The following is a 25521-nucleotide window of genomic DNA, read 5'->3' as shown; positions in this document are numbered from 1 at the left end:
CATGTTTTGCGTGTGACAAGTTTATTGAGAATGAAATCAAGAATCATGAAATACTCAGAGAGAATCTAACAAATCTCATGGCGCATGTAATAACTGCATCAGAAAACGTGCGCTTGTACGGGTGAATTGATTTATGCCGTTATTTGATCTTGCGCGAAAAATGCTCGAGAGATTCCACTGACCTGTATCCGTGCCTCCGTCAGGCCGATCTTCATGGCGAGCTCCTCCCTAAAAACAAAAAGGAAGGCAATCGTTAACTCAACAAAAAAGAACCAAGGCCGCACGTAGCCGCGGGCCTATTTGCGCGTGCGAGTTATGTCCGATTCTGCGATTGCGATTAACTCGAGTTAACGGAGAAGTGGATATCGTGTGCTTCGATTCAGGATAACTGAAATACCATTATTCATCAAGTTCCGAACAGCTCTAAACGCCAATGACAAAATTAGTAGCTACCATTATTTAACGGTTTTCTGATAGAGCTATTGGGTTGGCCAAAAAGTAATTGCGTTTTTTTCCAATAGATGGACATACATGTCTTGAAATATAACTAACTTCATTCTAAACCGCAAATTCATTATGTAGGTTAACAACTCACAGTTCAAGCTTGTTTTACAAAAAGAAAGTACGCGATTTCGTTAACAATTGTTTGTTTGCCGTCGATTTCAAAATGGAAAATCAAAAAGAACATTTTCGTCATATTTTGTTTTATTACTTCCGAAAAGGGAAAAACGCTGTGCAAGCTCATAAAAAGTTATGTCATGTATATGGCGAAGATGCTTTAAAACTGCGGCAGTGTCAAAATTCGTTTACTAAATTTCGATCTGCAGATTTTTATGTGAAAGATGCACCACGCTCAGGAAGGCCAATCGAAATTGATGATGACAAAATAAAGGCACTGATCGATTCGAATCGGCGTTTAACGACACGAGAGATTGCTGAGGATCTTAACATATCGAAATCGAGTGTTGAAAACCATTTAAAACGACTTGGATACATTAGTAAGCTCGATATTTGGGTACCACATGAGCTCAAGGAAATTCATCTCACTAAGCGTATTGACATCTGTGATTCTCTTTTGAAACGTGAGGAAAATGATCGATTTTTGAAACGTATGATAACAGGCGACGAAAAATGGATCGTCTACAACAACGTCAAACGAAAAAGATCGTGGAGCAAGCGTGATGAACCTACTGAAAGCACTTGAAAAGCAGATATTCACCAAAGAAAGATTATGCTGTCAGTCTGGTGAGACTTTAAAGGTATCGTGTATTTTGAGCTGCTTGCAAGGAATCAAACCATTAATTCAGACGTATACTGTCGTCAACTGGATAAATTAAATGATGCCATCAAACAGAAACGTCGAGAATTGGTGAATCGCAAAGGTGTTGTGTTTCACCATGATAACGCTAGACCACGTACAAGTTTGGTCACTCGTGAAAAATTGTTGCAGCTTGGATGGGATGTGTTACCATGATGTTACCACATCCACCATATTCGCCAGACCTGGCACCATCAGATTACCATTTGTTTCGTTCTTTGCAAAACGCCTTGAATGGTAAAACCTTTACTGCTGATGAGGATATCAAATCGTTGTTGGAATTGTTTTTTGCTGAAAAAGATAAGAACTTTTTTGAGCGCGGAATCATGAAGTTGCCTGAAAAATGGCAAAAGATAATCAAACAAAATGGACAATATATTGTTTAATAAAGTTTTTGTTTCCCATGAAAAATTCGCCTTTTATTTATATTTAAAAAAACGCAATTACTTTTTGGCCAACCCAATATTATATACACGTATATGTATCATTATCAACTTTTTTCGAAATTCATTATCTTTATTATCTTTATTGTTTTACAAAAGCTAAATATACTTCCGCAGCATTAATGAATGGTATTTCCTCTATCCCTCCTCCTCCACCAATTTCCTTGCGTTCCTTTACGTAATCGAATCGCGTATCTAAACGTTTGGACAGTTAATGGAGTAAGTGCATGTAATTGCAACTGTAATCATTATCTCCCCCGGGGCACGCGATTTATTACTTAGATGCGCGACGTAATTCAGCGGAAAAAGAAAAAAATCGTTTTACTTGTCTTTTAATGGCGTCGGGGAACAGCGGTTGTACGGTCTGACCTCGTATCGCATCCGTGAGAAAATCGCAGAAACCGTTCCGCGAAATGGCCGGCCTGTCTCGTAAAAAAAAAAATAAAAGAAGAGGGAGAGAAAAAAAAGAAGCAACAACAACAAGAAGAAGAAAAAAGGTGCGCGTTCATTATCTTAATTAGTTTTGCATCCGAGGCGGGGATTAGCCGACATAACGACGCGCGATGTGGCGATTAATTGCAATTATGTATCTCGCGGCATTATGTGTGATTTTCCGTTGGATTGCTACCTGCACGGGCATCGCGTCGTGACGAGAGCTATTAATATCTATTACGAGACGACGAGAATTCGCGGCGACCGCGCCATCATCGGGGCGAGCCGATGGGGCCCCCCCCGTTTTACACATAGGTGAACCGCGCGCGCCCCACCGATTATCCGTGACTAATCGACCGGTCCCGCGCAGCGGTAATGGCAAATAATTATTAGCCCGTGATATTTTACATAACGTCGGTCTTGTCATACGCGATACCGGTCGTTTCCTTTCCGCTCGATCGAGTTTCGCATCCTTCGCTCGCGGGCGCGACACAACGCGAGAACAGAAGTGTCCGCGACACTTTTTCCGTGAGTGCGCAACTGCGCGCCTCACCCCGCCCACCCTTCAGAAATATTGAACCGTGCATGCCGGTGGATGCTGATTAAAAAAGATGCAGAACATATCTCGAAGTGTAGTGGAATTAATTTGAAACGAGCGCGCGCGGCCTGTAATCCGAGTCCACGATAAGTCGAGACAAGTTCACTTGTCAGGAGTACGCACGAGGTACGCATTAAGAATTAAGAAGTATCGCGCTTTGTGCTCGCACGCGCGGAAATGATGGGGATTTTCCGTTTTCGTGGTAAACAAAATCACGCTGCGTGCCGCAATCGCGATCGCGCGATATTATGACGAACTTCTTAGAAGCGTAAAGCGTATTAATACATCTGCGCTGGTATAGCATTACAGGTATTTTTAACGAAAGGGAGGAAATTAGTGGTCATCGGCTGTAACTTCTCTCGGTTGATTTGCGTCAGGCGACCGCTCGCAGGAAGTCTCCGCCGAGGATAATCACTCGCACTCGAGTCGCCGTTCGCATGATTTCACCGGAAATTATGCGAACGCATTCCCGATCTCTCGCCGAGAACGAGGTAAACCGGAGGCGCGAGGGAACCATTACGAGGCGAAACGCAGGCGTGAATCATGGACGGGTGTCGGTAATTCATTCGTCCAGGATTCATTGATTCCGGAAATCTTGGCGATTTTCGCCGTTGTTGCGATAAAGGGACCGACCGACAGCGCGCGATCATGCGATCGTCCAACATATCCGCCGGCGCGTAGAAAAGAGCCAGAGGAAGGGCGAGAGAATCAGGCAGCGAGACACCCCGCGGGGCTTCTCATCTCGCAGGCAAATTGCCCAGATGTTCCACGAAATCGCGAGGAAATCTCGGTGATTACGCCGTGCACAGAAGCTCCCGTGTCCGATCCATCGGGCCTCGTGTTTAGGTGCATTTCGTATCGTCTTCAGACGGTAGCTTCCAAAATTACAGGGATTTCGGGGTGAGTTCGAAAATCAGCCGCGATCCACGGATACACGTCGCATCGACTTTCGATCGTCGTTCTTGCATCCCTCCTTGCGTCTGAATCCTCTCGCTCTCTGTATCGCGATCTGTTGATCTCGCGTGACGAAAAAGTCGCATTCGTTTTGCATTCGCGTAATGCACAGAGTAGTATCTAAATAGCAAAAAAGTAGTAATTGGAAAAGCAACGTTGTAATATCACATGAATTAAAATGAATGCCATATCTTCTTGGAATTTTGATTCAATGTTTAAGTATTAAATTATCATATTCTCCGAGATTTTTTCTCCGTAACAAACACATAAATTAAAATGAACGCCACATCTTCTTGGAATTTTCATTCAATGTTTAATTGCTAAATAATCATGTTCTCCGAGATTTGTTTCCGTAATAACAATTGATGACGGACTCGGCGAACGATGCGTATCAAAGATCTATCAAGTCGGTATGATTATGAACGGAATAATCGGCCGTTGTTTAGCCGCTGATTAATCGGGCGAAAGGACTTTCATCGTGTATCGCATATCGGTAATTGCGAAGCGTATATTCACGTCGTCAAACCATTTTGACGGGCCACACTCCGACTTATTGGAGGAAACGTAACTAGAAGACGCGCGTTTGTACATGTACCCGCGGTACTTTCTGATTACCCGTTGTCGTGCGCTAATGACTACTCTGGCGAACATAGTTGCGGACGGTAATTCGTACCTGCTACCAGGCAGGCTCAGCTTCGTTTTCAATGAAACGCCGAGTATGAAAGCGCGCACCTATCAGCTGCTTCTCACGAAAAACAGGCTTTGCGCGGCGAACGATGAAATTACGTGTACGTGATTTCTCTGCCCGTTGTGTCTACACGACACTCGCGAATACGGAACGAACCGTTAAACGCAAATAACGCAGAGCTCGACAATATCCTCGGTGTGCACCGAACTTGCCACGCAGCTGTCTGAAACGACTGCACTATTTTAACATATTTTTCTCGCGGCACCACGTGGCAAGCCGCGATAAAACAGTTGGAGATTTTATATCGGATACCCTCGTAAGCTCTCCGTTGTATCTCCAAGAGCGAGGAAAGCGGCTTGCCGTCCAACGGCTCGAATATTTTACCTATCTCGTAATCTCTGCGTCACTTCTAGTTATTCAGGCATGATATAGTCTTCATAGACACGTGCATTACGCGCACGCGAGCGAGCGAGTGAGCGAAACGCACACACCATCACCAGGGGAAACGGACGAGAAGGCTCAGCCACCTTGGTGCCCGCGAGTAATAATAATTTAGCCTTTCCCTTTTTCTCTCTCGGGGCGCGCTCGCCGGCGTCCTTCTGGATTTAATAAGATCACGAAATTTCGCGGTTAGACGGGCGTCCCTAATTACACCCGCCGTTCACCAGAGTTCTCTCGGTTATCCTCGATTCGCATATCGTTATTATTACGCGTCCCTCTCCTAGCTGACGGGCCCGCGACGCGTGTCCTTGCCGTGGAAAATGCGCGTGCTTCGGAAAAATCGCGAGTCGCTTCTGGCAGGCACGTACGCGGAGATTAGTCGTGCGTTCGTCCTGCATTCGCTCAATGGGGAAATACGGGGCCGCGACGGAAACTTTACAGCGACCTCGCTGTGGAGGTCCGCGTTGCGCGTAACATGCCTTGTCCTACATTCAATTTGAAATGCCACCGTGATTAATCCGCGAATTCTGTCAACGCGTCTGAAATTAGACGAAGAAAATAAGGTTCCACGTGTTGCATACTTTGATCGCTCGAAGTCGCAAGCTCGTTAGTGTGTCGACATTCCTAATGAGGGCGAGTCAACTTTGCGTTTGTCAAGAAACCGAAGTAACATGCAATCAGTTTTTTTTTAATCAGTTTTTGCTATGATATGAGAAAGATGGATAGATAAAGAGAGAGAGATTTAACAACTTGGATTTCTAAAAGACCTCGTCGCTTGACAAATAAATACGAAACAGACACACGTATGCATCTTAAAAGACATCACGAGGAAAGAAATTGATATTTCACTTTACCGCGTTGCACCGTAATTCGTTCCACCTTTCATAAAAAGAGAGACATGCGTTTCTCGTTACGGAACACGTCTGATCGGCGGTTAACGCGAGCGTGAGGTTTGCAGGCGTTGCAAAACGCAACATACATCTAATCGCCAATTAATTGCACGACACGCGCGATGATTATCTGTGGACTTGGATCCCGATCCCGATCCCGCGGCGCGCTTTGCGCGAGTTTCTCGAACCTGGCGGGTGATCGCCTTCGCGGATTTGGCGAACGAGTTACTCCGCGCGAGTGACCGGCAATGGAGCGTTCTTAGAATCGATTGCCATCGCTGGGAGGAAGTCCTTCCTGCGCTCTCTGTCCTCCTGAACATTGCGAAGTCATAGCGCTCGGCGCTGCGAGGCGCGAACGGATTTGCCGTTCCGCAACCGCACGGTAGTATAGCGCGAACCCACGGCCGGCATCAAAAGAGGCCGCTAAGTGGATTAAAGGCGAGTTTCTTCGTCATCTTCTTCGCCTAGTCGTTTCTCTCTCTCTCTCCTTCTCTGTCTTTCTTCTTCTTCTCTCTGTCTGTTCTCTCATTGCTGTTCTCTCGCCACGACGTCCTGCCGTTCTTATTTGCTCCTGCCGGCGCGAGGAGTCCTTCGCCGTAACCGCGCTTCGTCAGGAGTCACGGACGAAGGAAGATAATTTACTTAACCTGAGCTTAATCGCGTTTGCGCGCTTATTTATTCGCAGTCGTTTGCGTCAACAACATTCGGGCCTAATGCGCCTGGAATTTCATTCGATGACGAAACCATAGTGATTGATCGCACGGGGTTTCGATTTGCAATTACGGTTCGACGCGTATGGAGATGAATTATTCCTCTTTTTCTTTCTCACGGAGAATGTGCACAGAATCTGCACAAGGAAATTTTGCATTTCCGTGTTGCAAATAAATTACTTTTCACGGTACTCAAAGAAGAAATATTTTCGTCTCAGAACGTCAGAACAGTCATAAATTAATTTGTAGATGTTTATGCTCATTATCCTTTGCGTATCTATAAAATTCAATTTTGCTGTTTCTACAACTACTATTAATCATTGCGCTATTACATCATTTACATTTTGTCATAAATCCAATAAGAAAATGCAACTTCGCATTCTTCTATGCGCGATCTTATTTCAATAAATTTATTTATTACCGCGCGATATTGCGTTTCGCAATCAATGAGACAGGGAATTGGTTTTTCCTCGTTTCGAGCCGCGTTACTGCAACGATCACGCCGTGCGTACGACACGCGCACCGCGAAGATGATTGCATTATTATCATTAGATGTGAATTGAATCTATGCTAAAGAAAAAGACGGTAAGCCAGGTGGAGAGCGAGCGAGCGAGCGAAACGCAAAGAGAATGCGCGCGTGTGCGACATCACCGGTGTGAGCAAGAGGTTTGGCGCGCGGGTAATTCGTGTAATTACCGCACAATTACATTATCTAATTAACCCCGGAGGTCGGAGCAGCCGCCAGTCGCCGCGGCGGCCGTGATTGTCCCGCTCGTGATGCAATCGCAATTATTATTGTTTAACGCGCGCGGCACGAAGCGCATTCAGTGCCGCGGAAATTCGCAGATACTCGCGCGGAATCGTGGCAAGAGAAGCCGGCAGTCTGTTTCGTCCAACTGGGAGTTTGCAAAAGTACTCCAATGCCAGGAAGCAGATAATGACATGTACACAATGGGCTAGAAAACATTGTAACATTAATTATTTTATTAATGGCGTCGGTTACAATTAATCATCATTAATTATTACGGCGCCCGCATCGTTCGCACAATAAGTCGGTTCGCAGAAATTCAGGGTCAAAGGTGAAGCAGCGACGGCGCGCGTGCGATTTGTTTCTTTCACTTTTTTATTTTTTTATTAATCCTCGTTATCTGCCAGTTGTGCCGGTATCGTCAATCGGTTTCCCGTAATTGACGACCGGCCCGCGGGCCATGTTTTTTTCCCTGCCGGTCGGGGCGCGTCCGGGATTTTACTTCTCTCTCGGGAGTAACGGCGAATCGCAGGTATTATTCTTCTGTCATTAAGTTATTAATACGACGCAGTTGTGTTACCGCGGTACATCCGGAACGGCCCGAGTCACGGAATTAGCCGCCCGAAGGCGGTAGGTTTCTCCATGGTTTAAGAGTTTTATGTAAAGAAACGTCTTTGCCTGCCTTCTCTTGACCGTCCGCAATAAACGGGGTGTTGAAAGACGCGCAAATGCATCACCGACAGTCATCGGAACTCGATTGACAGGGGGGAACTAGATCATACCAGTTTTATCAATACTCATACCTGCCTTTAATTATCGCTTGTTTAAACTACATTCACGATCTATTATAATTATTCATTTCGATATTGTTAACTAACTGCTACGAGATATTCTCATCGAAGGCAATAAAGACAATTATGGTAATGACGCGTGGCTGATATATTTGTCACGAGTGACTGTAAAGAGGAACTAATAGCTGTGAGTTATAAAAACCGCAGGCGCGCAGCTAACGTGTTGCAGTCTGTGTGCATTGTAACGATCATATTGAATAAACAAGTCTTGGAATTTGCCATTTATCTCGACGTAAATCACACAGCGCGTTTATATCCCTGCAGTTGTTCGCATTTGCGTAAGCCGATAAACACGAGTGAACAAAAGACCTGTTAATTACTTACGATAACAAAGTAGCGATATCAACATGCGATAAAACAAAAATTAGTTGGCTTCTTTGATTGTCTTCAAGACGATTAGTGTCGATTACTATCGAGATTTAATAGCAAACACGCTTATGTAAGTGTAACTTTCCGCGATATAATCGCGGAGAGGTGACTAATGCACTTTATATAAATAAAATGTTACGTTTGCATCAACGCTAAGTGGATAAATGGCTAGGAATATATTACAGATAATAGGTGCAGGTAGAAAAAGACATTCGATATAATTAATTGAGATGCAAATACTGAAACAGCAAAAAAGCAGGATACTTCCTGCGAAACATGAGAAATAATTTTAATGATCAAAACACGATGCAAAACGGCGGCTATGAAAAACCGTCTAAAAAATCATCTCAGAAAGTACGCGGTAGTACATTTTTGCAAGAGATCAGAAGTCATGGACCCGATTTACGCACATGCAATCGTCATCTGCAACGTCATCAGAACGAAAAAAACAGCAAAGATAACACGTGTCGAAATTTGCGTGTCAATAATAAGCAAAACGCTTCTCGCCACTCTTGCGCGTCATAAGGAGCGAAAAAGAGAAAGGGAGAGCGAGAGAGAAAGAGAGACATCTTCGGGGCGCAGTATCGATAGTGTTTAATAACGAATCGCGCCGGCGGACGAGTAATTCGCCCTGACGAGGGGTGACAAGCGGCTTTCGCCGTTCGCATTATATTCCTGCATAGGATCCGCGCTCGCGCGCATACCTGCCGACCGCCACCTTTGTGAGGAGCGAGGCAAAAGAGAGAAGAGCCGGTAGCCGGCTGCGTAATGCGTGCGTAATGCGCGCTTAATACGCGTACGGCGTGGAGAGCCAATTACTGATTGGCCACACTACCGCCAATCGGATGAGGGATGGACCCCGGTATAAACCTGCGCTCCTTCGGTCTCCTTCGCGCTTCGCGAGACCAGAGCCCTTCGTCCTGCTTCGTCGAGCCCATTCTTCGCAGGCGGGACGAGGAGGCACGATCCAAGGTGGTATAATAATTTTTTTCATCGCCTCGCGAGCACGACGGGAAAATGCGGAGAAGCGGGTGGACTCGCGATTCGTCGTTGGCAGCAGTAAAATATGTGGCATGCGCGTAATTGAAACGTTCGTGAAGAGAAATACGTCTACGGAGGAGGTTTTCAGATCACCGTCCCTCGGTTGAGGCTCGACCCAGACAAATTGTCGAGTAACGTGTTTGGAAATCATCACGAGTCTCAATGTACTAGTTTAAGAAACGAAACATAGACGATACCTTTGAATAATAAAACGAATTAGCCGTCAGTCATTCGATGACGTACGCATAAAATTGAGGATTCCGTATGGGTTCGCCACGCTGTCAGACCAAGCTCCGTCATCTCCTCCGGCCGAAGCGATGATCGATCGAAAACAATGAAACGAAGCTGGCGTCTGGACTTGACGTTGCTGTTCGTCGTGACGGACACAGATCCAGATGCCGCTTCCGTGGACGGCCCAACGTAGCAACAGCGTCCGCTAATTAACTCCGGAAGGCACTAATCTTATTTGTTGAGAAACGAGTAACGGGTCGGCGGCATTTCTAATCGGGAGCATGACTCGCCGTCGGCCGATTAATGACAGGAGAAGTTGCGGCGCCCGGCGGGGCGCGAGGGGAGCCTAGGATCGCGCCGGTGGACAGGGGTAGGATGCAGCAGGGAGAGAAAGGACGAACGGAGGAAACAGGGGGGAGGGGGGGGGGAGAAGCGGAGGGAGAAAGGGGACAGAAGAAGAGGCCGCTCCGTGGAACTGGTTCCGTTCCATGGATCACTGGAAACAATCATCCTTATTAAACTCACCACTCGGCCCACCCCGCGGATATAAAGGCATCCTTCGGAATGATTTACCGAGAAGCGCGTCGCCGCGGCCCGTTTGAACAGGTGGATCCCTCGAAACGCGACGCGAACCGACGATAAATTTTATGGATCCACCGTGTAGATAGATTGAGAAACGCGCGCGAGCGCGACGGGGGTGGCCGCGTGGCGATTCTGTCGAGTCAGGCTTTGGAAGCCGAGAAACGGTCGGCCGGCCGGCCGGTCGATTGGTCGAGTAATTACGAACGGTAAAATCGTCAAAGGGTTTTGTCACGATCGTTCCGAGTGCCCCTGCGTGTCGTCTCGACATTGCAACGAATCAGACTCGAAGAATCTAATCGCACCTTGCTCGTTGCAACGACATCGCACTCGACGTGCATGTAAACCGACTGAAACATGCTGGGAGTAGATGACCGCGCTCAAACGCGCCGTACGTGTTAACATTTATGAGTTTATTAATTAACTGCGTCGTTCAGCAGAAAGAAAGTAGTCCCGGAACAACGACGGGGCCTCGTCGGCTTGAAGACGTCGCCCTTGTTTCTCTGTATCTTCTTTTTCTTTCTCTCTGTCCCAATGTCTTTCTCCCGGGATTTACAGCCGGGATAAAAAATTAAAGCCAACGGGGACGCGCCGGGACCGGTCGAGACCGCTCGCGGTCGAACGATCGGGTCGACCTGGCTCGACGCCACCGTCGTCGGTAGCAGCGTGGGCCCAACACTCTAATCTAAATTAGATCTTAAGAGCCCGTAAAGGTAAATGGCCACGCTCTCTCGCGAGCGTACGTGACGAGCCGGCTTTACGCGCCACATAAACGGAGAATCCGCTGGTAATCCGCGCTTTCCCTCGCAAACGCCGCTTTCGGCCCCGCACTCGTGACGCATGCAGGAAAAAGGAGAGAAAAGGCCCGGCGCTTATCTGTTATCGCATTTGGAAACGGCATTCCACGAAATGCCGACCTGTCGTCGACAGCTTGTCCGAGGCTACCTCTTCGTCTCCGCCAGTATCGGACCGATCGCGGGCAAAGTGGGCCCAAAGACAGTTCGTCGAGACACCTCGGGGGATTAAAGCAGTATGAGGACGTAGAGATTGAAAGCAAATGGACAAAATTCCAAAGGAACACGACAATAAAGAAAATAAAGATTGAATTATACAAACTACATGTTCGACAACGTATTTCGCAAGAAAATAACGAAAAAGAATAAAAATGATGAATCAGAGAAAACGGCAAAAGAAATATAACAAAAGTGGGTAATTATTTAGATTAACGGAGCAACCTCGAATGACCTTGACCTTGACATATGTTGTCACGGTCACCCTCCTGAGTGACCTTTAAAAGGTTTTAGCTGTCGCTCATTGTTTATTAAAAAGTTATTAACAAAAGAAGTTTCGAAAATATAGTAGTTATTTTGAATATTGAAAGACATAAACGACGAATATGAACGAAGGAAGGAAAGTGATTTAACCTAACCTAATCTAATCTAACCTGGTTAGGTTAGGTTAGGTTATATTTTCCGAAACTGGAGCCCCGGACACATATACGCTCGTTTTTCAGCCCGCTTCGCGGGAGAGCGGGGGGGAGGGGCGAAGCCCCTCCCCCCCGCCAGAATCCGTACCGTGTACCAGGTGATCAAAATCTGTACGGTGAAATCTATAACACCGGCTCCGGCGGGGGGAGGGGCTAAGCCCCTCCCCCCGCCCTCCCGCGAAGCGGGCCGAAACCGAGCGTATGTGTCCGGGGCTCCAGTTTCGGAAAATATAACCTAACCCAAACCTATTTCTGATTTAAAGATAAAATTCCATCAAATATACTCTTTCGTAAACGTATATGATATCGTAAAATTATGCTCTATTCATTAAACTTTTTTGTTAATAACTTTTTAACAAACAACGAGCGACGGGTGAAACCTAGTGCGGGTTATTCGGGAAGGTAACTTTTGTAATACATGTCAAACTCAAGTCCTTGCTTCGCGTGGACAGTTGAAAATTCGTGCAAAATCATTAAACTTCTTTTGTTAATAACTTTTTAATAAACAATGAGCGACGGCTAAAATCTTTTGAAGGTCACTCAGGAGGGTGACCTCTATAATATATGTCAAGGTCAAGGTCATCCGAGGTTGCTCCGTTAAACTAAATAATTACCCAAAAGTAGTCAAACGTAAAGTTGAGATCGTGGATAACTTGGTATGTCCGCGACACTTGAGTGCCGAGGGGCCTGAAGGAAAGCTGGCCCCGACACTGTTCTCCAGCCGGTGTGTTCCGCTGATTGAAAAATAAACGACGAATACGAGGAGAGAGGAATGTTTATCGACGTCCAATTGGATGTACATGGACCGCCACGCGGGAACATGTGTCTTTTATTGGCGAATGAATTTTCATTCGCGGTGTATACAGGAAGTCGAGGCCGCGCTAGCGTCTTCTCGGGCCATGGGCATGCATCTCGATAGGTCCCACCATCGCACGCGTGCCCTTACGCTGTAAAGACGCCTAATGAATATGCATCGTGTTCCACGACGCCGTTTACTCTTCTTCTCTTTCTTTCTTTCTCGTTTTCTCTCTTTCTCTCTTTCTCCCTCGTCGGACTAGTCAATAAACCTAAGCGACCATAAAATCCAATTAGTGTGAAATTAATACTGCTACGCGGCGAAATAGCGGAAGACGCGAAGATCAATTTATATTGCGAAACGAGAGAAAAACGCCGCGCAATTTTCCACGAGCAGGAAGCACAAATGGACGTGGGATACATTAATATGCGCGATGAATATTACTGGAAGCCAATCAAGCCAATTGCTGACTGTCCTCTTGAGGAAAAAAAGAGCTTTTATGGCTTTTATAGATAAACGAATAAGTGTTGATAACAAAAAGAAATACAAGTCTATTATAAATTTGATATGCTATGAGATAGTGAAAATTAAATGCAATATAAATATAGATAAGTGAAAATTAAATACAAATACTACACCTAGATATATCTGCGAATTAAAAGATGGATATTCAGGAATACACTGTTCAATTACGACGTTTTAGTTTCTCAAAGTGTGCAATCTTTTTTATATCATTTTGCGAAAGCGAGATGACGGTTCGATGATTTTTATAGTTACGATCCATAAATTCCTCGCGCATTTCTCATCTATTGATTCTTTCTAAACTAATCTAGCGTCAACTTTTTCCTTATCTCGAAGTACCAAGAGTTCTAAATTGCAATCGCAGAGATTGGTAAATGCCTCTTTTTCTAATAACGTTTATTACAGATTAAGAAATCTTGATCGGCCGCGTACAAAAATCTGCTTCTCTCTTTCTCTCTCTCCCCGTGAAAGAATTCGTTTGAAATCGTTCGAATTCCGTCGCATGAACGAGGGATAAAATGTGCTTAGCTCGTTAGGAGCATCCTTGTCGCGGGTTCGTATACGCGCGTGATGGCGTGTTTCGCCGCACTCGCGAATACATCTCCGGCCCTGATCGTGCACCACGGACACTCTACCTGCATCGCCTATCTCTCTCTCTTTCTCTTTCTCTCTGCATATTCCCCACCATCTCCGTTAATTACGAGAACCCATACCGTGGCCGCAGGACCGGACCTATTACGAGCGATTACACCGCTATTAGTTACCTACCGGGTGTTCCACGGCGCGGAGGAAGGCACCGAAAAAAGGACAAGTGGAAAGAAAAAGTTGCCCAGATAGATTGCGCCGCGGCCCAATGGCGGCGCGATATATACTGTATGTATGTAACTGTACCCGAGTGTGCGGGGAACTTAATAATGCAAAACCGTCGTCGTTCCGCGTCTACGGATGGGAATTTGCATGAGGATCGTCAGCCTGGCTGCAGGAAGGCCCGATGATCGATGTATCGTTCCGCGAATTTACATTCGCGGATACCTCCGCGGACTTACATGGATGGATAGATAGATGCGCGTGATTCATTTCGAGTCCGCTCTGCAGATTGAGATTAAAAAAAGAAAGGCACGGGCGCAAATCATTAGTCAAGATTATATTCAAAGTCGCTCCGGATGGTTTCCATCTGGACTTGGTTTTCGAAGAAGTACAATCAATGTAACTAGACACGCCTCTATATTGAAAATCTCGGATTATTTATGTATGAATGCGCGGGAAACGAAAGCTGACCTAATCATTTCTGTTTGTCATTAATATATATTTACTAATATATTTTATTATGTTCCAAGACCTTATTCTGTTTAATTAAATTTTACACAAAATTTCGATATGACATTCTTATCGCGCGATTAAAGCAATTAATCTTATCAAGAGAAAATTATGGAGCAATCATTTCTCTGTTTCCTAGACTTATTATTTTCCGATTAAAATTTAATTGAATATACTAGTTAACACATGACGCCTTTCTTGAGCGCGATGTGCTCGTACGCATGTGATCGTCACTATTTCAAGGCTGCCTCAGGTAGTATACTTAGGATAACCAGATCTCTTTTATAACCGTGCTCAAGGACTACCTGTGCACCCATCGTAAATGTGTGCCGCTGCAGGGTCCATTTTTGAAAAAGAATTCTGTAAGTAGCGAGAGACGATATCGGCGATAGCAGGGAAAGTGCACGGGAGCCAGACAACCAAATATTTGGGTGGCAGCCGATAGCTGGCCCGTCGCGTTGCATCTAAATCCTGTTACTCAACCGGCCCCACAGGCCCTAAAGCCCTGATAAATATGGCTAGACGCCTTCGCCTATCGTCCGAGCCTACGGGAGGTATACGAGCTCGCTATCCCGCGACTGAGAGATGCTGTAAGCTCTCAACCATCACGATCATCCTCAAAGAAGAGAAAAATCCTAAAAAGTTCCTTACCAATTTATTCTCATTTGACTGTTATTGTGAAACATTACCGTATTGCGGAATGACTGTGCTCGCAAATCGATGAGTAATAATTAACGCATTCATATTTAATAAATACGTAGCTTTAAGTATGAAGCATCCACGTACTCTCATACGTTATCTTACGAAAAGATTACTCCATTAGCACAATAATTTTCTGAAATTACAACATTTGTAATTTTGGTACATGCGTTTTGAATAATAATAATGAATCTTTGCGTGACCAAAGAAATGTATTCGACTCGAGGCAAAGTTCGAAGCAACTAAATTAACAGCCAAGTTGACTCACCTCGTGAACACGTCCGGGTAGTGTGTCCTGGAGAAGGCTTTCTCGAGTTCCTCCAGCTGGAAGCTGGTAAAGGTCGTCCTGTAGCGGCGTTGCTTTCTCTTGGGCGCGAAGTCGTCGGCCTCCGCCTCGCTCTCGGGGCTGGTTGGCGCCGCTCGCGGATGGGAGCCCTCTTCCTCGGGCCTCACCTCCTCCGTGGAGATGCCCATTTGAGTGGTCTGAGGCGTTGTCGTCGTTGATGCTGGCGCCGATTGCTGGTGAGGTTGCGGGTGAGATTGCTGGCTCACCTGCTGGCTCACCTGAGTCACCTGGCTCGAGCTACTCGTGCTGCTCGCAGGACTCGTCTGCGGGACGGCCTGCTCGCTGCCTCCTCGCGACGACTGATCTGCGCAGGAAAGCAATTATGTCACGCGTGAATCATAACTTTAGTCGGTAGGTATATTCCGCAATTCTTATAAGCCTTAAGCGTGAAAACTCGCAATACTCGGATCGGGTAGTCGGGCTGTATGATGCAACTAATCTGCATTAGTCCAGATTTATTTGATAAGTATATAACGTTTTAGGTTAGTTGTAACACTTTGCAGATTAAACAGCGATAAACATAATAGCTAGATTATGATTCGTCAAGAGGCACGGTAGTGCTGGCGTCAAGTGTACTAGCAGCGCGAAAAGATCCATTTATTACAGCAATCATTGCAATATTCGTCGATGAAAGAAGACCGTTGCGTTGGACGCAGCTATATATGTGAAGCAATTTCACTTTTTTTTGCGGTGATCAAAGTAACGACGTCAAAGTTCACAAGAAGTTTCACTTATTCGAATTAAAATGTGTAAAATTAAATCGCACGTAAGAAACTTTGTCCAAGTCACATGAGTTGAGGCTTCAAATCTTTAGGTAGCAAAGTCACAGAAAAGATTACGTTATATCAATCGTTTATAATCGAGTTAACGTACAGAAGGCCAAGAGAGGTGCGGTATGTGTATCGTTGATGCCTTCGTCGACACTTTAATGGAACGATCGGGCAACGTTAGACTCTCATTAGGCCATCTGATCGGTGACTGAAACGGGTAGAGTGTGAAGCGATCCATCAGCTGTCACGTAGTCCGGTGACCACATCGCGTTATCAGCTACGATCGTATTCCACGAATAGTGGAATGGTCAGAGAAATCATTGCGGTGATGCGGTCTAGTATCCGCTGCGAGCGGATTTAAACATTCGACCGTAAACCACTTTGGGATTTCGGGATTTCCGTGCCTCAGATTTCCTCCTTGAAAAACTCTTATAGAGTGGCTGACGTGTAAGCAAGTCTTAACGATTAGAATAGGTCGTCCGAATATAACAAAATTTCACAATTTCACAAAACTTTTTCCAACGATGCGCGCGACTTTGCTACTGCGTCAGATATCTTCTTGTAAATGGTAAAAACAGTTGAGATATCGATTTAATCTATATTATCGATTGTTATCAAGCTAGCTTGTTATCGCACATGTTGTGTTTTTCTATATTTGTCACGGAAATTTTTGCAGACTTGCAAAGAATTGATGTTGGACGCATATGAGTTATCTTGTTGAAAAAGGAAATAAAAGAAACGATCACGTAATGCGCCACTCATAAATAATAAGAGATGATACGATCGCCCCTTGCGTTCGTTAATGTTTGATCGCGATCCTCCTTAATGGCCTCTCGCTACATCTCGCCACGGTTAATCTTCCACAACACTGGTCGCAAAAAATATTTTGACAGCGGTGAGAGAACGGCATTTCGCGGCAGCGATAAAAATTGATGTTATTCGGTACTGATGTCACTCGTTATATTCGGCATTTAAGCGCATCCGTTCTCAACGTAAAGTTCATTCTCTTCCTCCGAGATATCCCGAGTCGAAATTTTAGTTCTACATTGAACCTCGAATTCTTCATTTGAGGCGTTATTCAGAGTCTATTTAGCTACTACTTTAACACTAAAATATGTCCGAAATTTCCTTTTTTGCCGCTAGAGCGTCAAAGCAGGTTACGATCAAGATTATAGCCGAATGTTGCAGGGTCAAAATAGCATCTTAACATCTGTTTGTAGGAGTTTGAGTTTCAATGTAAGAGTTCTAGGTTCTATTTTCCTAAAAGTAGGTTCGTACGACTGCTAAAAGCATTAAAGTAGGCGCAAAATTTCGACTCGGGATATAATATACTAGCATCCCCCGTCCCGGCTTCGCCCGCGATATTTATGTGTAGAATTAAATAAAAATACATTTTACACATTCTCACCCGTTAGGGGTGGAATTTCGAAAAGCCCTCCCTTAGTGAGCACCTACGTGATAGTAGGAATATACCCTTAAAATTTCAAGTTAATAGGTGCAGTGGTTCGGGCTGCACGTTGATGAGTCAGTGAGTGAGTGAGTGGTATTTGGCTTATATAGATATAGATTATAATATAAATAATGTGAATTTATTATATTGACAAAGGATTTATAAATAAATATGCTAAATTGCATCCTCCAGTTTAGCTAAATTTAATTCAAATTAATTCAAATTAATTATACCTTTTTCGTGAAAAGTGTTTTAACTAAACCAACAATAAAATTACTGTTGTTAATTTCAAATGTAATTCGACCGTACTTGCGAGACCAAGATGCAAATGAACGTGGATTTATTACCGCAATATGATGTAAAGAGGCGAATTAAAATAAACAAATTTTAAATGCAAATGCTGACGCACGCACGCGCGCGCGCGCGTGCGGCAGAGGTATCATTCCTTTCACCGCGACCTTGCCTCGCAGGAATTAATGATTCCTGCGAGTCCGTACCTTGGCACCTCAGAACGCGATGCCGCCATCGTTGCAGTCATGTAGCAGTGTTCGATATGGCTTGTAAAAGTTGTAACGGAATCGTTCACGATAGATATCTGCAAGCCCCGGTGGCTTCGAGAGGCGGAATTAGGAGCCACCGCAGTTGGTATAGACGGAGATGATTGATTTAACGCTGTACTCGAAGGAAATTTGATAGGAAAATTTAGAATATTTAATACTAGAAAGTATTGTTTATTTTTTATTATAAATTTCGCGAACTATTTTGTTTATAAAACATATCGTAATTATAATGAGAATATATTAAAAGATGAACCATATAAATAAGCAACATTAATTCTCTACACGTTTGTACAGAACATGCTTGCTTCGATTTAGCAAAACTTCAATTCCGCGAGGAGCTTAATTCGCGTATTACGACTACGACGCGTATTATCCTCGTCACGTTCCTCGCGTATCGGCAAAACGCAGCCTCTTACGTGGATCGACGTGCATGCCGTATGTGAAGTCTTTAAAGAAAACGACGGACGGCCGAGCAAATTTCTAAAAGCGAGTTCACGCAGGAGATTCGATAGAAAGCGGGAGTTAAGGAGACGGCCGCGGGGCCAGAGGAGAAGAAAGGGGAAGGATCGAAGTGGTTTACGCGGCTTTTAAGCGGCAGTTTTTAATCGAGTCGATTTATCGGAAATGAGCTTATAATGCAGGTAGCCCCGGTGTAATGCCGATAATATACAAGAGGCCTAAACCTCTCGCCGGATTTTCCTTTTTGTTCACGCACACGCACACGATCGTGCGCACACTTATGGGTTTCGTCGACGTGCAAAGAAAGCGAGCGAAAAAGAAAGAGAGAGAAACAAAGTCAGACGGAGAAAAGCAGAGAGGGTAAGACCGAGGGTGTGTAGGTAGCCTTTTACATTATAATAGCATTAATGGGGCCCGAGGCCGCACTTAATGTTCGCTCGCCGGGCAGTTCGTTATTAACTGAAAATTACCGAAACCGAAATCTAATTCGCGTAAACACTGTAATCTCACCGCGTGCTGTGGAATCGCGGGAGTCGGTTCTCTAAGCGCTCATCCTCGCGTTAAGATACATGAAGAAATTCCTCAGCTTTGATCGAGCGCGAGCAACAAATGCACTCGTCAGATCACGGCTGTTCGATTTCCGGTACTTTGCGATGTTCTTATCGGTTTCCATGCCGATTTTCTTCGCGTCGCTCGTAGAGATCAGCATTTTACCATGGAAGAACGCATGAATGGTAAATAATTATTCGCAGTTTTTTTTTTAAACTTGATGCACAATTTCCTAAGCATGTCAATTTCAATTGCATCGTTGAGGAACAAGTTTTTAAAACTTGATGCAATTTCTTAAGACATGTCAATTTCAACTGCGTCGTTGAGGAGCCTTACAAGATGTGTGACGGTTGAAAACTCGTTGACTTGGATCCTATCATATCCGTTATGGAAATCTTTCGCGAATAAATCCAAGATAATTGCAGAAGAAATGACGTTATCGCTCTAAAATGCTCACGTCGATTATACGACCGAGTAATTCTGATTGACACTATACAGCTTTGAGCGGCGCGTTCTCTGCGTATGTGTGCGCGTGTGTGCAAATGCTAACGCGAATCTTTTTAATTATCGTAAATTCATAGATGTCACGCGTTAAATCATTTCCAGTACGGTTATACAAATTGTCAACTGTAGCGCAACTATCCGCCACGCGCTACTTCGTACGTCCGAGTTATTCCTGGCGCGATATATTAATGGTCGATATCTGGTTTATGTGTCGCAAGTGCTCTTCGTAATAAGCATCGGCGAGAGCGTGTTTTAGTGCGATTCCATCGCGAAACGAGCGGTAACCTGCATCGCATCGACGTTACTTAATTTACTGCAAGCCCGATCTCGCGAGCGCCCATTTATTTCTCTCCATTGGTTGCTACGCGCGCCTTGACAATATCATGAATGTTCAATTAGATACGTCACGCTCGATTAGATACGTCACGCTCGATTAGAAACGATAGAGCAGATTATAGACCCGCAGCTGACGATTAATCTCGGATACGCGGGGAGATATTACTTTGTTAATGCGACCAATAAAATTGTCCGTATTAGTTTACGTTACGTTTCTTTATTTCTTATGTCGCGCGCGCGAGTTTATGAATTTCTCTTGCGTCTTTTACGGCTGAAAACCAAGCGAGATATTATTCGAAGTAATCGCAAAAAGACTTAGCATTCTAGAATCCAGCTTCAGAAGGATCCTGAGAACAGATAAGCAAGTAGATGAAAATTATTTCTAATTTTCTGATTTCTTTAATCCTAATTTCTTAATAAAACAGAATTTTAATTAGAAAGTCAATCGCGGAGATCTTGAAATTTTCTGAATATTCGCGTCGGGAGGCGGGAAGAAAGGAAACTCCGAGAGGAAACTCATTTCGCTTCTCAGCTGCATCTAGACGGTGTGAACGTGCGGAGATCCGGAGAGGGTGCAACTGTGCCACTGTCGCTCCCCTCCACGTCCATGACTTGAAAAACTGCATCGTTTCCGGTAGATTTGCGTCGTTAGCGTCCGGGTTGCACGCGCGAACGCGTTGCGTGGCGCGCGATTTACGGCCGTGCAAATTAGCGCGTCGCAATCAACCAATTAGCCAAGTCATTGTGGCCGCTTACGCGAACACGGGAACACGTACGTAATGCACACCGTGGGCGACAACGGCGGCCTGTTAATTACTCGCTAATCCATACCGCGCGCGAGTGCCAATTAAGTTTCCTGCATTTTTTTTCTGAGAGACTTATATCTGGGATTATATAAAATATTACCCCCGTCGCGTCCACCGGCGGAATTGCGTCTAATCGCCATGCCCGGTTTCGCAAACGCAATTGCGCGCGACCGCGCGTTAGTCCAGAAGTAGTGCTTCTCTCACTCTTTCTTTCTCTCTCTCGACATCGAAGGGAACGAAACGCCCGTCATAAAATGATTCAGATTCCTGAGGAAAGGAAATACCGAGGGAAAAAGCTGCCTTCTACTTTTACCCGCGGTGATTCGCGAACGATAGCTGTTTTGTTCACGTGCCTCAGCGCGAGGCGTGAGACAGTTCACGCGAGATTGAACTGTCCCGATTTACAAATTACGCCACGCTTGCGACGCTCGGTACACTAATCGGGGTGGTATCCGCGCGAGCGCCGTTATTCGATACCGTAATACGCGCGCGTATTAAGTATCGTTCACACCAGATTCAACGTCTCGGCGTAATCGCTGATATTCTATGTTCTAGGATAACTGAATGTATAGTCACTGAATACCAAACAGGGATCGATAGATGATAAATTAATTTTGGACAATTGGAGATGCCAGAAAAGTGATTCTATTTTCGAGAAATAAAAATGCGGCAATGAACTACCTTCTTGAGTTTACTGTATTAAATATGAAATGCTAAGTTTACGTGCTAAATGCGGTTGATCAATTAAAGTTTCTAGCATGAAGCGGGAGGTAGGACGGATTTTGAACCAAGAACAACGCAGTTGCACAATATCACGTCGCGCTACAGCAAGTCTCGCGTGAACGCTACTTTAAATGATCTTGGCGGTCATCTTTTTGCGGCGGTTCGTGCATCTCGGCCGACGACGGCGTCGTGTTCAGGAGAGATGTTTCTACATCGAATCATACTTGCAAATTCGCGCTAATAGACGCATCAGTGCATCCTGCGACACGAACCGGCGTCGCTCGGCCGTGTTCGATCCCTCGCGCGCGATAATAACGCGGCAATTACGAATTATCGGCGAATCCTCTGGTTCGTTCGCTCCTGCCGCGATAACGGCGCAGATAACGCCGGATATATGTGCCTTCCGGATGCGGCGCTGGTCCCAGTGGGCATCGCAACTTTTCGCTCGTAACTTCACGCCGGCCCTCGTAATGAGAGCTCCAAGAGCGCGGCGAGATTGCCAGATACAGAACGAGAACGACTCGTCGCGTTCCGGTCGCATGGGAACAACCTTTGACCCGTAACTTGATTCACCCTGCTATCTCAAATGATTCTCTGTTTCATCGAGTGATCTTAACTTTAGCTAATGTAGAAGTAGCAAAGATAATCTTGCGCCCACAATCTTGATCGACAATCGTGAACGTTATTAATATCTCAAGATTTATATATGATTAAAAAAATGAAAAATAAGAATATCGAAACATGATGTAATGGCTCGAGAATGGCCTGATTGTAATGTAAACTTTGTAAATTATCTCGGTGATTGGTATTGATGATTGGTAATAATATCAAATAAAATCTTTTTTAGCAGAACGTATTCATGAGAGACGCGGAGTTGTACGTGTCAGATGTAGGTATACTCACTATTTTAATTTGGCACAACGCACGTTTTATTGAATTACGCAACAGCTTCGGAGATTAATCCACAACGAGAAGAATCTGAGCGTTATAAAATGATTTCTCGGTAGGCCGATCACGACGGTCTATTTGGCTCGTGTAATTTCGCGCGATTCAATCGACAGATCGATTTCGATCTCCCGCGGTCCATTATGAAACAAAAAGATTGACTCGGGCTCGGTGATTTACGTAAGTGTGTAATATCGATTCCATCGATAATAACCACCGCGGCAAAAATGCATAAATAGATTTTCCACCAGTTGCGCGGGAATTATTTATCTCGCAATAAATCGAAAGTATAATTTCAGCTAACGTGACGTTAAAAACTTTACAACTGCCATCGCACGCGTGCCGATACTTCTAATGAATTGACCTAATTCAAATTAGTCCGGTGCGCGTGGCGCAATAAATTTTCACACCACGCGGCGTGCGCGAGCGCGCGATTAATAACGAGATGCGATTGTCGATCAAATTACTCGGTGGCTTGATTGCGCTATGCTCTCGGCCAAGCCGGAATAAATCCGCGCGACTTTTCTCTCATGCGGCCGCCCGCCCGCGCGATATTTACGGCTTCGGTCTCGCGATTTAGCACGAATCTGTTCCGCGAACCGCCCGGCAACGGTCCGTAAAACGATTCTGCCGTTCCTGCCGATCGATTCATTCAATCGCGCCGCGATCGCGATTGCGTATTTATGAACCGTCTCTCCGCGACCCCGTCGCGGCCGCACACTCACGTATCCGCCGATTATTACGTTGTAAAGATTATCGTGTAAACTGGGACGCGTGCTCGTTAGCACGCGTGCGTACGCGCGGACACACGCGCGTGTACGCAACAACCACTAGCGAGCGCCGATGAAGCATTATCTCCTGGCGGAGTCGGAGAAAGGCGAGGATTAAACAACGTCATAGGCGCCGACGAGATTTCTCTCCTCCGGACCGGTCAATTCTCTGCCGTTCGTTTTTAAGTAAATGCTGTATCCGTCGAAGAAATCGGATTCGATTTTTCGTGGCTATCGCCGCAATTATAAAGCGCGTCAACGTCACACTGATACCGCTCATGTTTCACTTAAGTCTCATTAACTCATTTGCATGTTCGATACTGATCGTTTGCTTCGCATAAAAGATGTATCTAATCTTTCCAGCCGTACTGGCATTTAAACGTTCACCGTGTCGTAAAGAGAAATTTCGTAATGGCTTTGGTCCTCAATTGCACATAGTTATAATACATTACATCGATCAGCATCGCAAATGAAGCTTGTTCCATTGCGTAAGCAGCCAGGAAGACGCACCCTTTTACCACCCTCCTTGCGACGCCCATGAAATCGGCGATCGTTCAGGAACGCGATGCCGAATCACGCTCCCGCGCGCGATTCTCGTTTACAATCTGCAAATTGGTCCATTATCGGCCCGGGAGAAAGCATCCACCGACGATTTACGCACACGCGGGTAATTAATGATCGCGCAGATAGTGGCTAGTGTAATTTGCGCGGCGTTCGGAGCACCGGTTCCGATCATCGATCACTCCCCGTGCTCGCTCGGCGATCGACGAGGATCGGCGAGAGATGCGGGCCACGCCGTGCGGTTCATGTTCGCAAATAAAAATTAATTCCGACGTTGCGTGGTAGCCGCTTAAGTCACACGGCGTATATACATCGTTCCGTTCTACGTCCGCGCCTCGATAGCGATCGTTAATGATTTCTGCACACATGATCGCCGGGGAATGCCGAGTTGCCGGCCGTAGCCGCCGGCGATATTTGCGCACACTTTGAATGCCTTTGATACTTCGATGTACGCGTGCACACGGTGTCTGTCAATATAGTAGCCGCAGCGGTGTACATTATTGATTATCGCAAGGAGGGCGAGAGGAAGAGGACGCGAGGGAGGCAGAATGAGGGATCTTCCCAGAGATAGATACGGCTCGGGCTTCGATCACCATCCCGGGATCTTTATAGATCATTAACGACTCGTGAAATGGGGAACTCTGTGAACCGATCGCTCGAACATTATTGTATTCGATGAATATGAATAGATGCATGTTTTCAGTGTGCATGTTGTACTGGATGTATGTATTTATGAAGTGCACGATGAGAGGAATATCGATGGAACGTTACATAGTAGTGATGATTTACTGGCCACCATAAGCTGTCGATCACTTTCGATTAGGGTAATTTCTGCACCTGTGTCAAGCCACGTGAGTTGATTCTTGTAAACAAAAAGGGGACTTGAATTTATGAGATTCTTTATTGCAGTATTTTTTATCAAATGAAAAGACTTAGGGAAATTTTGTAATGGAAGTATCCATAACAGAGCGCTTTAAACGAATTTTAATTTTTAATTTTTATTTGAAAACAGAACAGCGTAATTTCACGGTTTTAATATTTCATACTATAAATACGTGCGAAAAAAAAATATATATCTCGAATCAATTACCAAGTCATCAATTATCAAATATGGCACTTAATTTTGTATTTGTACAAAGCCTTCTGTCGGAATTATACTGGCTTTTATTTCTGAAATTGATGACTTTCGTTTGCACACAATTCTTATTCTTTTTCGTTGGCAAGCATCGGGCTAATCTACCGATCCCTGAGCGCGCACGTTCGTTAATCGATAATGGTCGTCTAGGCAGATGCGCCGCCGTCTGTCGATCGTTGATAGCGATTTGCGAGCGATCATTAGACGCTCAGCGAAAGAGAATGCGCGAGGCAGTCGGCACGTGTGATAAATCACGCGTCTCCGATTGCGGAGTTTAGCGACGTGCAAAATGTAATTGGCCACGCTCTAATCTACATCTAAATTCGTGGTTGCGCATCGAACGTTTTGCTCCTGTAGGAATCGCGATGTTCGTTTTCCTTTGGGTGCGCCTTGATCACGCGTAATTATGGGTCGCGATTTCATTCGAGCTGGGCGAACGCAGTCGCTGCAAGTTACCAAAATATTTCTGAGTAAATAAAAATAAGTATATGAAA

The 25521-nt window shown here is 45.2% G+C and overlaps 1 protein-coding gene across 1 annotated transcript in view; it reads right to left on the bottom strand.

Moving 5' to 3' along the window:
• LOC105283401 (homeobox protein aristaless) overlaps nucleotides 1-25521 on the bottom strand; it is a 127123-nt gene that overhangs the window by 11087 nt on the left and 90515 nt on the right. Inside the window, exons 3-4 of the mRNA XM_020033011.2 lie at nucleotides 15382-15763; nucleotides 183-228 (exon numbers count right to left, since the gene is read on the bottom strand). Of these exons, the coding sequence (XP_019888570.2) occupies nucleotides 183-228; nucleotides 15382-15763 (428 nt within the window). The remainder of the gene's footprint in view (nucleotides 1-182; nucleotides 229-15381; nucleotides 15764-25521) is intronic.

The sequence above is a fragment of the Ooceraea biroi genome, chromosome 2, assembly GCF_003672135.1.
Source record: "Ooceraea biroi isolate clonal line C1 chromosome 2, Obir_v5.4, whole genome shotgun sequence".
Taxonomy (NCBI): Eukaryota; Metazoa; Arthropoda; class Insecta; order Hymenoptera; family Formicidae; genus Ooceraea; species Ooceraea biroi.
This window is presented reverse-complemented; position numbering and strand designations above follow the sequence as displayed.